The 12,529-nt window shown below is 39.2% G+C and overlaps 1 protein-coding gene across 1 annotated transcript in view; it reads left to right on the top strand.

Moving 5' to 3' along the window:
* The first annotated feature begins 11,091 nt into the window (after positions 1 to 11,091).
* GSG1L (GSG1 like) overlaps positions 11,092 to 12,529 on the top strand; it is a 370,570-nt gene continuing 369,132 nt past the window's right edge. The window contains exon 1 of the mRNA XM_074282771.1: positions 11,092 to 11,791. Within this exon, the coding sequence (XP_074138872.1) occupies positions 11,488 to 11,791 (304 nt within the window). The 5' untranslated portion in view covers positions 11,092 to 11,487. The remainder of the gene's footprint in view (positions 11,792 to 12,529) is intronic.

The raw sequence follows: 12,529 nt of genomic DNA on the forward strand, positions 1-12,529 counted from the left end.
GACTCCATTTGTTGGAGTTTTCTTGCCAAAGATACTGGAGTGATTTGCCATTTTCTTCTCCAGCTCATTTTACAGATGAGAAAACTGAGGCAAACAAGAGTTAAGCTGACTTGCTGAAGGCACACAGCTAGTGAGTGTTTGAACTAAGTTCTTCCTGACTCCAGACCTAGCATTTTATCTCTTGTGCCATCCAGCTATTTTTTCTCTCATATCCCATATTATTAATAGTCAAGTCTTGTGATTTATTTTTTTCCTTCCCATTTGTGCTTTCCTCTCTCATTCTTATTGCTACCATATTATTCCAGACATTCGTCACTTTATAGTGGGGTCATTTTAATAGCCTCCTATTTGATCCTCTTACCCCCAGAGCTTTTCCACTACAATCTATCCCATATACCACATCTAGAGTGATTTCCGTAAATTACCACTGTCATTATTATGTCACTCTCCTGATCACAAACCCATTAACTTTTAAAAAGTCTGAACTATCCAATTGGGAAACTATTAAATTTAACAAACATCATCAAGTGCTCAGGATGATAGGTGGCACAACAGATAGAACACTGGGTCTGGAATCAGACTCACCTTCCTGAGTTCAAATCTGACCTCAGATATTTACTAGCTTTGTGACTTTGGGCAAGTCATTTAATTGTGTTTGCCTCAGCTTTCTAATTTTAAAATAACCTGGAGAAAGAAATGATAAATACCTTCAGTATCTTTGCCAAGAAAATCCCAAAAAGAGTCATGAGGAATGTGAAACAATTGAACAACAACAAAATCAAGTGACCACTTTGTACAAGGTAGTTGAAGTCTTCCATTAGATGCTCTCATTTTCTAATCCAGGCTTATTTCTCACTATTCCCCAACATAAAACCCTGTACTCATACCTAATTACAAGTATTTCCTAATGCCGTTTCCCCTGCCTGGAATGAATTTTCCTTACCCTTCTGTCAACTTAATTCTACTCACCTTCAATGTCTACCTCAATTTCTGTTTCTCATTCAGAGAAAGCTCCAGACTACATTTATATTCAATTTTTTAAAAAAAGATATAAATTTTATTATTTATAGCACTCTTTAGCATTTAATAATTTATTGTTGATCATTATACTTAAATGTTTCATGTGTCTCCACTAACCTCTTAAAGGATGCAAATTCAGTTTCACTTTTTTTTTTCTTTTTGTTTTATCTTTAGGCCTAATGCTATAAATGTTTTGCATATAGTTGGAGCTTAATAAAAACTTGAATGAATCAACAAGGGATAATCTCTGAAACTATGCTTGTCTAGAAGGGCCATCGATGTTAATTCTTAGTACTTGAAGAATGTTCTAAAAAAACAAATTTTGAAAACTTAGAGGTATGTCCCTAAATTTGTGGGGGTTTTTTTTTTTCATTTCAATTGTCTGAAAAGGAAATAACAGTATATAGGTTTCCCATGATTCTAAAGTTAAAAATTGAAATTATATTCCAAGAATGACAAGGATATAAGATATATAAAGATGAATGTATTAACTGTTGGCATGATTATTATTATTATTATTTTTTTGAGGCTGGGGTTAGGTGACTTGCCCAGGGTCACACAGCTAGGAAGTGTTAAGTGTCTGAGACTTGATTTGAACTGGGGTTCTCCTGAATTCAGGGCTGGTGCTCTATCCACTGCGCCACCTAGCTGCCCCATGGCTTGATTATTTTTAAGTATTATATTACTCCATCATTCTACTATCCCTTTTACCAAAAGATGGTAAAGCTGATTTTGGAATACTAGTACTCTGGGTCGTATTCACAATTTTAAGTAAATACTTTCACGGAATTCTTCTCCCTTTCATTTAAAAAAAAGTATTTGGTTAATTATTTTCATGGTATGAGCCTATAAAAAAGCCATATTAGACTACATATTGTAATATAGGAAAAAATATGGCCATAGCTTAGGCTAATATTTTATAAAGAGATAAAATAGGTTTTCTTCCTAAACCATCTAAAAATGAATCAGTGGCAAAAGGTCAAAGAAATGTTTTGTGACCCAGATATAAAACTGAGACAGACATTATGGTGTTTGCCATTAGGACTGTTTCAAGAAAAGTAGGAAGAAGATCATCACTTCCTAATGAAGTTAGTTAGTTTCTCCTTGGGAGAATCGACCTCCTGGAGTTATTGTGATTGCAAATAGCATTAAGAGGCCCAGAAAAATGTTTGGTCCTTAATAATAAGCCTGTAAATTGTACATTTAGGCTAGCTTTTCACCTCAGAGCCTTAAGTTGAACCTAAAATAGAAGAAATAACATTGATATTTATTCAAGTCACCTTGGAGATAAGTTTAAAAGCCCAACAATTTGAATTGCTTTAATGCAAGCTATTTTTATTACTCTGGTAAGGGTTCCCACTTTTAAAATTTACATTTTGGAGGTTTGGACAATAGTATAAGCAAATGACTTTAACAACCCATAAGTAGGTTAGTGACCTTCTTAAAGAGCTGACTTTAGACAGGCAGAAAGCAAAATCTACAGAATTTGAAAGATTTATAATTTCCTCATCTGTAAAATTACCCACTAGTGTGGGTCCCTTCTTCATGAATGCATATTGTACCACTTCTGTAATTAACTTGGTGAATAATGTTGGAAAATTGCTGTGGTTGAAAAATGTATTCCCTCATGACCATTCAGGTAATAAGCCTCTCTGTATATGGGCTGGTTCTGAGATGACAGAAATTCAGTTTATTACTAGACTTTAAGCTTTTCCAGGATTGCATAAAATGATTTTGTGAAACTTCTCAGGTAAGGCACAGCATGACATCTGTAAATTAACTTAGTTTTAACTTTTTATTATATTGACACATCTTAAACATTAATACTGAATCTATTATCATTAACTGCTATTTTGAATTCTATAATGCTTTGTTCTTTTTTCATACAAAACTTTTAGTGTCTTGGTAAGTTAACTTCTAAAAACGTGTTTTTAAAAATATTTTCTTTTATTACTGTTTCTTCCTCTCCTGTGTAGATATGCCAATAATATTTACAAATTAATATTATATATTGCTAACTTTGTTCTATCTAATAGTGATTCCAGTATTTTTGCTGACTTTTGGAGGGTTCTCTAAATACATTATTATGCCATTTGGAAACAGAATTTTTTGTCTCCTCTTTGCAAAAAAACAAAAGAGACTACTCAAGGTAAAGTGTGCTTTTGTTTCCTCAAAAGTAAGAATCTGGAAATAATGATACATTATTGACAAACCTTTAGGCTATTGAAATTGGACTTACTTTTTCTGGCTCAAAAGGAAAAAAGAACAAAAGTTTTAGAGAGACAAATTGCCACATGATGCAAGTAAAAACTTCTTTACAAAGTGACATAGTGGAAGAAGTACTGGGTTTGGAGGCAGGAGAGATTAGCCTATGTTTAAATCCTGCCTTCAACACTTAACTAGTTGTGTAACAGCCATGGATCAGTCATTGAACTTCTGTGTGTTTTGATTTTTACACCTGTAAAACTGTGGGAGGGAGATTTAATTATTTTATTCCTAGGTTCAATTGTAAAGGGTTATGGCAAAGATAAAAGTATGACACTGAATTAAAGCCCTTTGTAAACTACTATAAAATAACAACTTTTATTATTTAGAGGACAGCTATGGGGCACCATATTGCAAAGAATGCTGGACCTGGAGTCATGAAGTCATGAGTTAAAATGTGGCCTCAGATACTTATCGCTGTGTGATCCTGAGCAAGTCACTTTACCCAGTTTGCCTCAATTTCCTCATCTGTAAAATGAGCTGAAGGAGGAAATGGCAAAGCACTGCAGTATCTTTATCACAAAAACCCAAAATAAAGTTACAAAGAACTAACAACTGAATAACAACACTAACATTATTATTAACAATAAGCACTTTTCAAATGTGGAATAGGCTATAACATGAGTTATGAATTCATCATTACTGGAAGCCTTTTAATGGAGACTGCATCATCCATCTGTTGGAGAACATTGTAGAGAGGATGCTCAGATGTGAGTTGAGCTTTCCTCACTCGGAGAGTCTACAACAATGAGCAGAATGTATGGGCACAGGTAAGTATAGAACATGAGCCAAGTATGCCTGGAAATGTTGCCACCACCTGGTCCAAGAATTATCATTAGAACTTCTCCTTCCCCTCAGGATTCTGGATGACATAGTTTACAAACTGACATTTTGATTGAAGGTAACATCTGAACTGTGCTTTGAAAAAAAGGAAGAAACTCTATAAGGTTCAGGTGAGGAGGGAGAACAGAATCCTTGTGCAAAGGTTTGTGGGTAGAAGGTAGAATGCTATGCTAAAATGGAATGCTTTGGCCCGGGCATTCTCTCTCCAGGGGAACAAAAACCAGTGGTAACACTCACATGAGGGAGACCCCAGTGCCAACACATTCTTTTGAAATACCTATGAATACAAGGTGATTTAAACCACCACCATGTCACGGTACATTACTATTCCAAGTGATACTAGTGTATCCTAGGTACCTAAAATTTCCCGTTTTAAATGGAAGCAACTTATATCCCTCCAAACCTATTCCTCCTTCAAAATTCCTCATTTCTATCCATGCTGCCACCATCTTTTCCTTTACTTAGATTCACGCATTTAATTGCCATTTTTATTGTTACTATTTCCAACCCCCCACACAATCATTTGCTAAATCTTGTCCATCATAATGTTTGAAGAATTCTCAAGTCTGTCTTCTTTTACTTACACAATCTTTACTCTAGTTCAGCCCTCACTGTATCTGTTTAAACTTAGGGAATAGCTTCCTAATTTGTTTTCTTGCCTCCTCTTTATTCATTCTCTTCTTCAATCCAGCCTCCAAAAAGCTATCAAACTAATATCCCTAAAACACAGATGTGATCATGTTAACCCTTTACTCAAATTTTAAAAATCTTCAATTGATTCCATATATCCTCTGTGCTAAAATCTAAACTCCCTAGCCTAGCATTTAAATCCCTTCATAATCTGGTTCCCACCAACCTTGCAATCTTATTTTATTATCCTTCATATCCTTTCCATTCTAATGAAACTAGTCTTCCAGCTGTTTGCCAGTATATGCCCTCCCCCTTTTGCCTCCATGCCATTTCAAAGAGTGTCTCCCGTCTGCCTACCTTATTCAAAGCACATAACTCAAGGATTCCACCTGCTTCCTAAGCTTTTCTTGACCCTAACCCCTTTGCTGCTTTCTACTTCTTGAAATTACTATGTTTATAGTCTATATTTGCTTACTATAATAAATGTTATATACCCCCAGTAGAATGAAAGGAAGATAGGGATTGTTTGCTTTTTTAAACTCCAGAGCCTAGTACCTTTGTCTCTTCCCACCCCACACACATAGTTAATGCTTAATAAAAACTTTATAAATTGAATTGAATTGACTTTCAGATTGCATAACTATACCCTGGAAAGTGCTAAAGTCTAGTAGTCGATAAATTGTGTTATCATTGAGAATCCCAGGATTCTATAAGATGTCACTCTGGGAGTTCCCTGAAAGAAACAATGGTCATGGAGGACATATTAACTTGTGTATTAAAAAAACCAAAACATCAATACTGGGATCCACTAACTATAGCACTATTTTAGTGCTGGAACTAGAGTTGCAGGGGCTTAAAATGTAGAAAGGTTCCACAACTACTAAAAACTGGAAAACCAGTGACCTAGGGGTATTGGTTTAAATTATACAATATACACAGTATGAATCCTTGCCAGGGTTATTCCCTGCAATAGAGCACTCTCTCCTACCCCCAGGCTGAAACGGGAGCTGCTAAAGCAAAATGAAAGGATTTGGCAATAGGAGCATACATATTACTAACTAGATGAAAATCCATTGCAAATTAACCTTGAATTTTGGAAATTGTGTTATTCCTCAAGCTGGTAGCCTTAGTTCAAAGTGTTTCACACCTTAGATCAAATTCAAATAAATTAAAAAATAAAAACCATCAAGAAATAATAATTAACATATAGCATTTATATCCCTGGCATTTGTGCTAGATACCATATAGTATAAAATTAATATAATCTTTTTAAAACAGATGACAGTTGATGGATAGATAGATATTTTGCCAAATGAGCAAAAGTGTTGTGTGTAAATCGTATTTTTTGGGGGGGAGTAAGTTGAATCACATTTTAGGTGGGTTAGAAAGTGTTCTAATTATAAAAAGCATTTGTTGCTAGATTTCTTTAACATGAAGAATCTTTTTGAACTGTTAATACCCTCTAATTTGTTTGTTCTATAAGTCTGGTTCTTAAAATAGGATACATCTATGTGTACTGATAGAATTTAACAGTACAAAACACCAAAGATTAGCACAGTAACTAAAAATAATTTATGCTTATATAAATAGTCTGATATAAAGAACCTAAGTTCTGATGCTGGTTCTACAATTTACTAGCCATCTGATGTTAGGCAAGTCATTTAACATTTCTGAACTTCAGTTTCCATATCTGCAAAGGTACTAGACTAGGAACTCCAAGGATCCTCTTTTCTCTAAAGATGTAAGCCTCAAACCTTGGTACATGAATCTTGTCACCTATAAACAATATCCCTTCCCCTCCTTACTTAAATCTCCCTTTCTCCCCAACTTAATAACAACTCATATTACAGTTAGCTTTTAAGATTTACAAAACATTAAATAATAATTCTGTGGCAGACATCTCTCAAGTTTGAAACCTCAGAATGAACAAAGGACAGCTTAGGTGGCAAAGTGGATAGGATAGAATGCTGGACATGAAGCAGGAAGGTTCATCTTTCAGAGTTCAAATCATTTGGCATTTCCAGAGTTCAAATCAGACACTTACAAATTATGTAATCTAGGTAAATCATTTAACTCAGTTTCCTCATCTGTAAAATGAGCTGGAGAAGGAAATGGTCAACCATTTCAGTATCTTTGCCATGAAAATCCTAAGTGGTATCATGAAGAGTTGGACATGACTGACCCACAAGAGCTGCCAAAATGTTTCTTTTTCTTTTTTTTGATAATTTATTAATTTTATAATTATAATTTTTTGACAGTACATATGCATGGATAATTTTTTTTACAACATTATCCCTTGTATTCACTTTTCTAAATTTTCCCCTTCCTCCCTCTACTCCCTCTCCTAGGTGACACATATATTTTTTTCTTTTTCTGAGGTTAAATGACTTGCCCAGGGTCACACAGCTAGGAAGTGTTAAGTGTCTGAGACCAGATTTGAACTCAGGTCCTCCTGAATTCAAGGCTGGTGCTCTATCCACTGTGCCACCTAGCTGCCCCCAATCCCATATATATTAAATGTGTTACAGTATATCCTAGATACAATATATGTGTGTAAAACCAAATTTCTCCTTGCTTGGTAAGAATTGTATTCTGAAGTTATAAGTAACTGGGTAGAAAGACAATAGTGCAAACATTTTACACTCCTTTCCCAGTGTTCCTTCTCCGGGTGTAGCTGTTTCTATCATTGATCAACTGGAAGTGAGTTGGATCTTCTCTATGTTGAAGATATCCACTTCCATCAGAATACATCCTCATACAGTATTGTTGTTGAAGTGTACAGCGATCTCCTGGTTCTGCTCATTTCACTCAACATCATTTCATGTAAATCTCTCCAGGCCTCTCTGTATTCATCCTGTTGGTCATTTCTTATAGAGCAATAATATTCCATAACATCCATATACCGTAACTTACCCAATCATTCTCCAATTGATGGGCATCCATTCATTTTCCAGTTTCTAGCCACTACAAAAAGAGCTGCCACAAACATGCCAAAATGTTTCTAATGTACATATCTGAGTATGCAATTCTTAAAAAAAAACATTCAGTTTTATATTGCTAATAGGTTAAAATATAAAATTCTTAGCTTGACATTTAAATCTGGCTCCAATCTACCATTGCAGTCTTATTTCACTTTACTCCTTGTTACACACTCTATGTTCCAGCTAAATTGGAGCAATTACTTAATCTTATCCTCTATGCTCCTGCCCCTCTCCAAATATTCAGGTCATCTCCCCAATCAATGCATTCAATGCCTGGAATGCACTTTGTCATTATCATTATCTATTGATAATAGATAGATAATAAATCCTCTTTTCCTTCAAAACTCAACTTAGGTGCTTTATTTTTCATAAAATCTTCCCTCAATCTACATTCCCTCCTCCTTTCTCCCTCAAACTGATAGTGACCTCTCCTTCACTCCCCTCCCTTGCCATGAATAATATGCTTCAAATAGGATTCAGCCTCATGTCATCTTTAGCTGTGTATTTAGCAAATTTAATATCAAATTGTAAATTCCTTGAAATCCTTTGGATTGTGTGATTTTTAATCTTTCTAAATCTAGGGCCTAGTATAGTACTTTGAACATAGTATGCATTAAATATTTGGTGAATAAATGAAAAGATCTAGCACAAGCCCTCATCACCTCATGCTTGGATTATTGCAACAGCCTGCTGGTGGGTTTGCCCGCCCTCAGCTTTTTCCCCAGTCCAATCCATTCCCCACTCAGCCACAAAAATGATTTTCCAAAGTTCATATCTGATCACATTATCTCCCCCTTCTCAAAAACAAAGCAAAACAAAACAAAAAACTTGAGTGGCTTTTTATCACCTCCAGGATAAAATATAAAATACTTTGTTTCAAATTCAAATCCCTTTATAGTGGCTTGCTACTTTTCCAATCTCCTTACACATTACTTTCCACTTCATAGTCTTTGATCCAATGACACTGGTCTCCTGGCTGGTCCATGAACAAGATACTCCATCTATCTGTTCTGGGCATTTTCTTTGGCTGTTTCCCATGTCTGGAATATTCTCCCTCTTCTCCAACCACTGACCGCCCTTTCTTTAGGTCCTAACTTAAAATCCCATATTTTACTAGAAACCTCCAATATCTTTTAAGTCACAGTGCCTTTCTTCCATTTAATTATTTTCTATTTACATTGTATATAGCTTTCTTTATATATATTTGTTTGCATGTCATCTCCCCACTAGATTGTAAAAGGCAGAACCAGATATTCTGACTAAATGCCATTCTCTCTGAAATGCCTGCCCTTGAGGGCAGAAATTGTCTTTTGCCTCTTTTTTTTATCAGCACTTTGTACAGTGCTTATATGGTATATATATGTGTGTGTAGGTATATATGTGTATGTATTATATACATATATTGCATATACATGTTGTTATATGGCATATATGTGTACAACACACATATATGTATATATACACATATACATGTAGTAGGTATTTAATAAATGTTTATTGCTTGATTGATGAAATGGCAGACAATCAGCTACATAGAAGGCTATCAGTAGCTTTACCTAGATAGAATATGATGATGAAGAGAAAGGTAGGTTGTAATGCTTAGAGAGCAGTCCTGAAAGTCAGAAGGATCTGGGTTTTGTTTCTACTTTGTCATATATGCTATCATAGACTGGTGTAATCAGGGGGTAAGTCACTTAAATGTTCAGTGCCCCAGGCAACTAGCTAAAATTGTTAAGTTCCAGATGAGTCACCTATCTATATTAGTGGAGAGAGTTTCTACACTATAAGTTTTCTATGCCAATGAAATCAAATTTGGATAAAAAAGAAAAAAAAAAAGTAGGTCAACCTGATGAAATAGCTCCGAGTTAAAAGCAGCCTAGAGAAAAGTTGTGGCAATTTTTCATACCTCTTTGATACTTTTCTGCCATGGAAGAGGCCCTATTGAACTTAATTAGCATTCTCCTGAACCCTTACATAAGTCCATTAGTAAAATGTTTTCTTGATTTTATAAATGGGTGAACTGTGTCAGAGGCTAATGAAGTTACTTATCCAAGTGGAGGGTTAGAAATGAAAAGACCAGCCTCCAGTCTTTAGGACAATATATCTTTATGCAGTTTCATGGATAACTTTTAATTTTATTCAGGCTTGTGATTTCACTGGTGTGGGAAAACTTTGTAGGGGAAAACTCCCCTTACCAATAAAGAGTTTCAAATTTCTTGGTTATGACTTTCGAAGAGTCATACAGCTAGTATATGTTAGAAGATGGAGCTGGAACCCTGGTCTTCCTGACTCCCAGGAAAGGTTTTCTACCCACTAGATCCTATGCTGTTGCTAATGAACCCTTTATGACTTGCAAAATGTCAGGAATTCTATCAAGTGCTTTGGAAAGACCATGGAAAGGGCAGCACGGACTATGGAAAAGGTTTGTGGCAGTTGGGAGAGAACTGGATTTAGTCAGAATAACTGGCTCTGCCATTTATTCCTTCTGTGACCTTGATGCTTTTCATTTCAGGGCTTTTACTTCCCTCATCGATAAAATGAGAGGCTTGGACTAGAATGATCTCCAAGGTCCCTTCCAGCGTGGACCATCTAGAATCGGGGATGCAGTAAATGTGGCTAGTAAAGGCCTCGCTGATGGAGACCTAGACAGGGACTAGAATAAAAGACAAATTGGAAAGGCTCGCCTTGCTTCTGTCTGCTCATCACAGACAGGGTGCAATGTATATAAGCGCGGAACGTCCTTCTCAACTATCTTGGAACTTTTTTTGATCTTGACATTTTGTGATGTTTGTTTTAAGGCAGGCCCCAATGGAGAGAGAGAACGAAAGCTTCAAAATCATCAAATCTACCTCTTCCCCCAGGAGCAGGGCAGGAAGCCGGAGAACGTCAAGAGGGTATGTGAAGAGGGTGCTGAGAACAGCGGTGCCGCAGATTGGGTCGCTGAGCTCCTCAGGCCGACATAATTACTGTTTTTGAAAATCAAATGAGACCCAGTAGTCCTCCCGGGCTTGCGGCTCTCAGACTGTCAGGGTGATTTAGCGCCTTGTGTACAGAGGGAAATTCCAGGGGCGAAACGGAGGAGGGAAGGGAAAGGGGGGACGGGGGAGGGGAGAGGAGGGCGGGGGCCGCAGTTACCCCAGCTGCCTTGACTCCATCCTCGTTTCTCTTGATTAATCCATCCCATCTCCAAGCTGGAGTACAATGTCGTCCCGCAGCCTGCAGGTGTCTCCCCACGGAGCAGGAGGCGGCAGCGCATCCTCATCTTTGGCATGTGCCTCCAGCTAGCAGATGTTCGTTCGTTCCTTCGCTCCTTCACTCGCTCCCTCTCCGTGCTCGCGGCCAGACAGCCAGAGCTTCTCTGATCCTCTCCTCCTCCTGCTCCTCCTCTACCTCCTCCTCCTCCGAAGCTCCGCTCCGGCCCCGCACGTCCCAGCGGGCTGCGAGGAAGCCCCTTCTGGACTGGCTCGCTCGCGTCCCTCTGGCCGCCTCCTGGAGAGCGCCCCAAGTTGAGAGGAAGATGGGGACCCGGCTGCAGCATTTGCAGAACCGCTCCAGCAACAGATTGGAAGAAACGGAGAGTTTCTGCCGAGGGGAAACTGGTTGCTGAAGGGCGCGTGACGAGGCTCCGAGAACTTCTCCTCGCCCACAGCCGCCCGCCCGCCCACCCGCACCCACCGGCTTGCTCGCCCCCAGCCCCGGCTTCCTTCGGGCTCGCTTGGTCCTTTCCCCGCGAGGAGGGCGGAGAGGCATGAAGACGAGCCGCCGGTGCCGAGCCCTGCTGGCCGTGTGTCTGAACCTGCTGGCTCTTCTCTTCTCCACCACCGCCTTCCTCACCACGCACTGGTGCCAGGGGACCCAGCGGGTGCCCAAGCCCAACTGTGGCCGAGACAAGAAGACCAACTGCCTCAACTACAGCGGCAACAGCACGGCCAACGACACGGCCGGCTCCCACGGGGTGCACTACAGCTGGGAGACCGGCGACGACCGCTTCCTCTTCAGGTATTTCCACACCGGCATCTGGTACTCCTGTGAGGAAAACCTCAGTGGACTCGGTAAGTGGCGGCGGGCTCCTCGCTCTCCTCCTCTCCTTTCTCTGCGGTCTCTCGTGGCCGTAGGTGGAGGCGACCGTGGTGGCTTGGCTTCGCTGACCAAAAAGCGAGGTGCTTGCTCCGTTCCTCCCGGGAGACCAGTTAGAACGAGCTTTCCAAGGGTTCTCCGGGAACGTTCCACGGGTGAGAGCATTCCACGGGTGGGAACATTCCTTGGTGCCGCGGGCGAGAAGGCTGGGCGCGCGCCCACCTGGAGAGCAACCTGCTCTTCCTCTCGAGGGTCTTGACTTGCCCTCTGTAAGCTGTGCGCCCCTAGAAAAAAGAGCCCCCAAGCTAACTCTCCTTTGCAGGGGCTGTTCCTGGGAGCCCCTACATTTATCCTACCCCCTCCCCCCCCAAAAAAAAACGGGCGAAAAGGATCCAGTTTTCGCAGTTGCAGAGTGAGATTGACCCTCTTGGCCCTTCCTTGATTGATAGATTTAGGTTATGAGTACAGTTAGGGGAAGCCCACATAGGTTTAACTGGAGTCTTGGCACCCATCTGAACCGGGAGCGTTAAGTAGAGCCCCACTGACACAAGTTGCATGTGTGTATTCAAAGTATGCATATGTATGCATGTGTTTTGGGGGGCTAGTGGGGTGCGGAACTCCCTCAAGGGGAATAACTGGATCTTGAGGAGGTAAAATATTTACCAAATCAAAGCATAGTAGAAAGAGAATTCAAATAAAAATGTAGTAAAAAG

This window comes from Sminthopsis crassicaudata, chromosome 1 (assembly GCF_048593235.1).
Source record: "Sminthopsis crassicaudata isolate SCR6 chromosome 1, ASM4859323v1, whole genome shotgun sequence".
In the NCBI taxonomy this organism is placed as follows: Eukaryota; Metazoa; Chordata; class Mammalia; order Dasyuromorphia; family Dasyuridae; genus Sminthopsis; species Sminthopsis crassicaudata.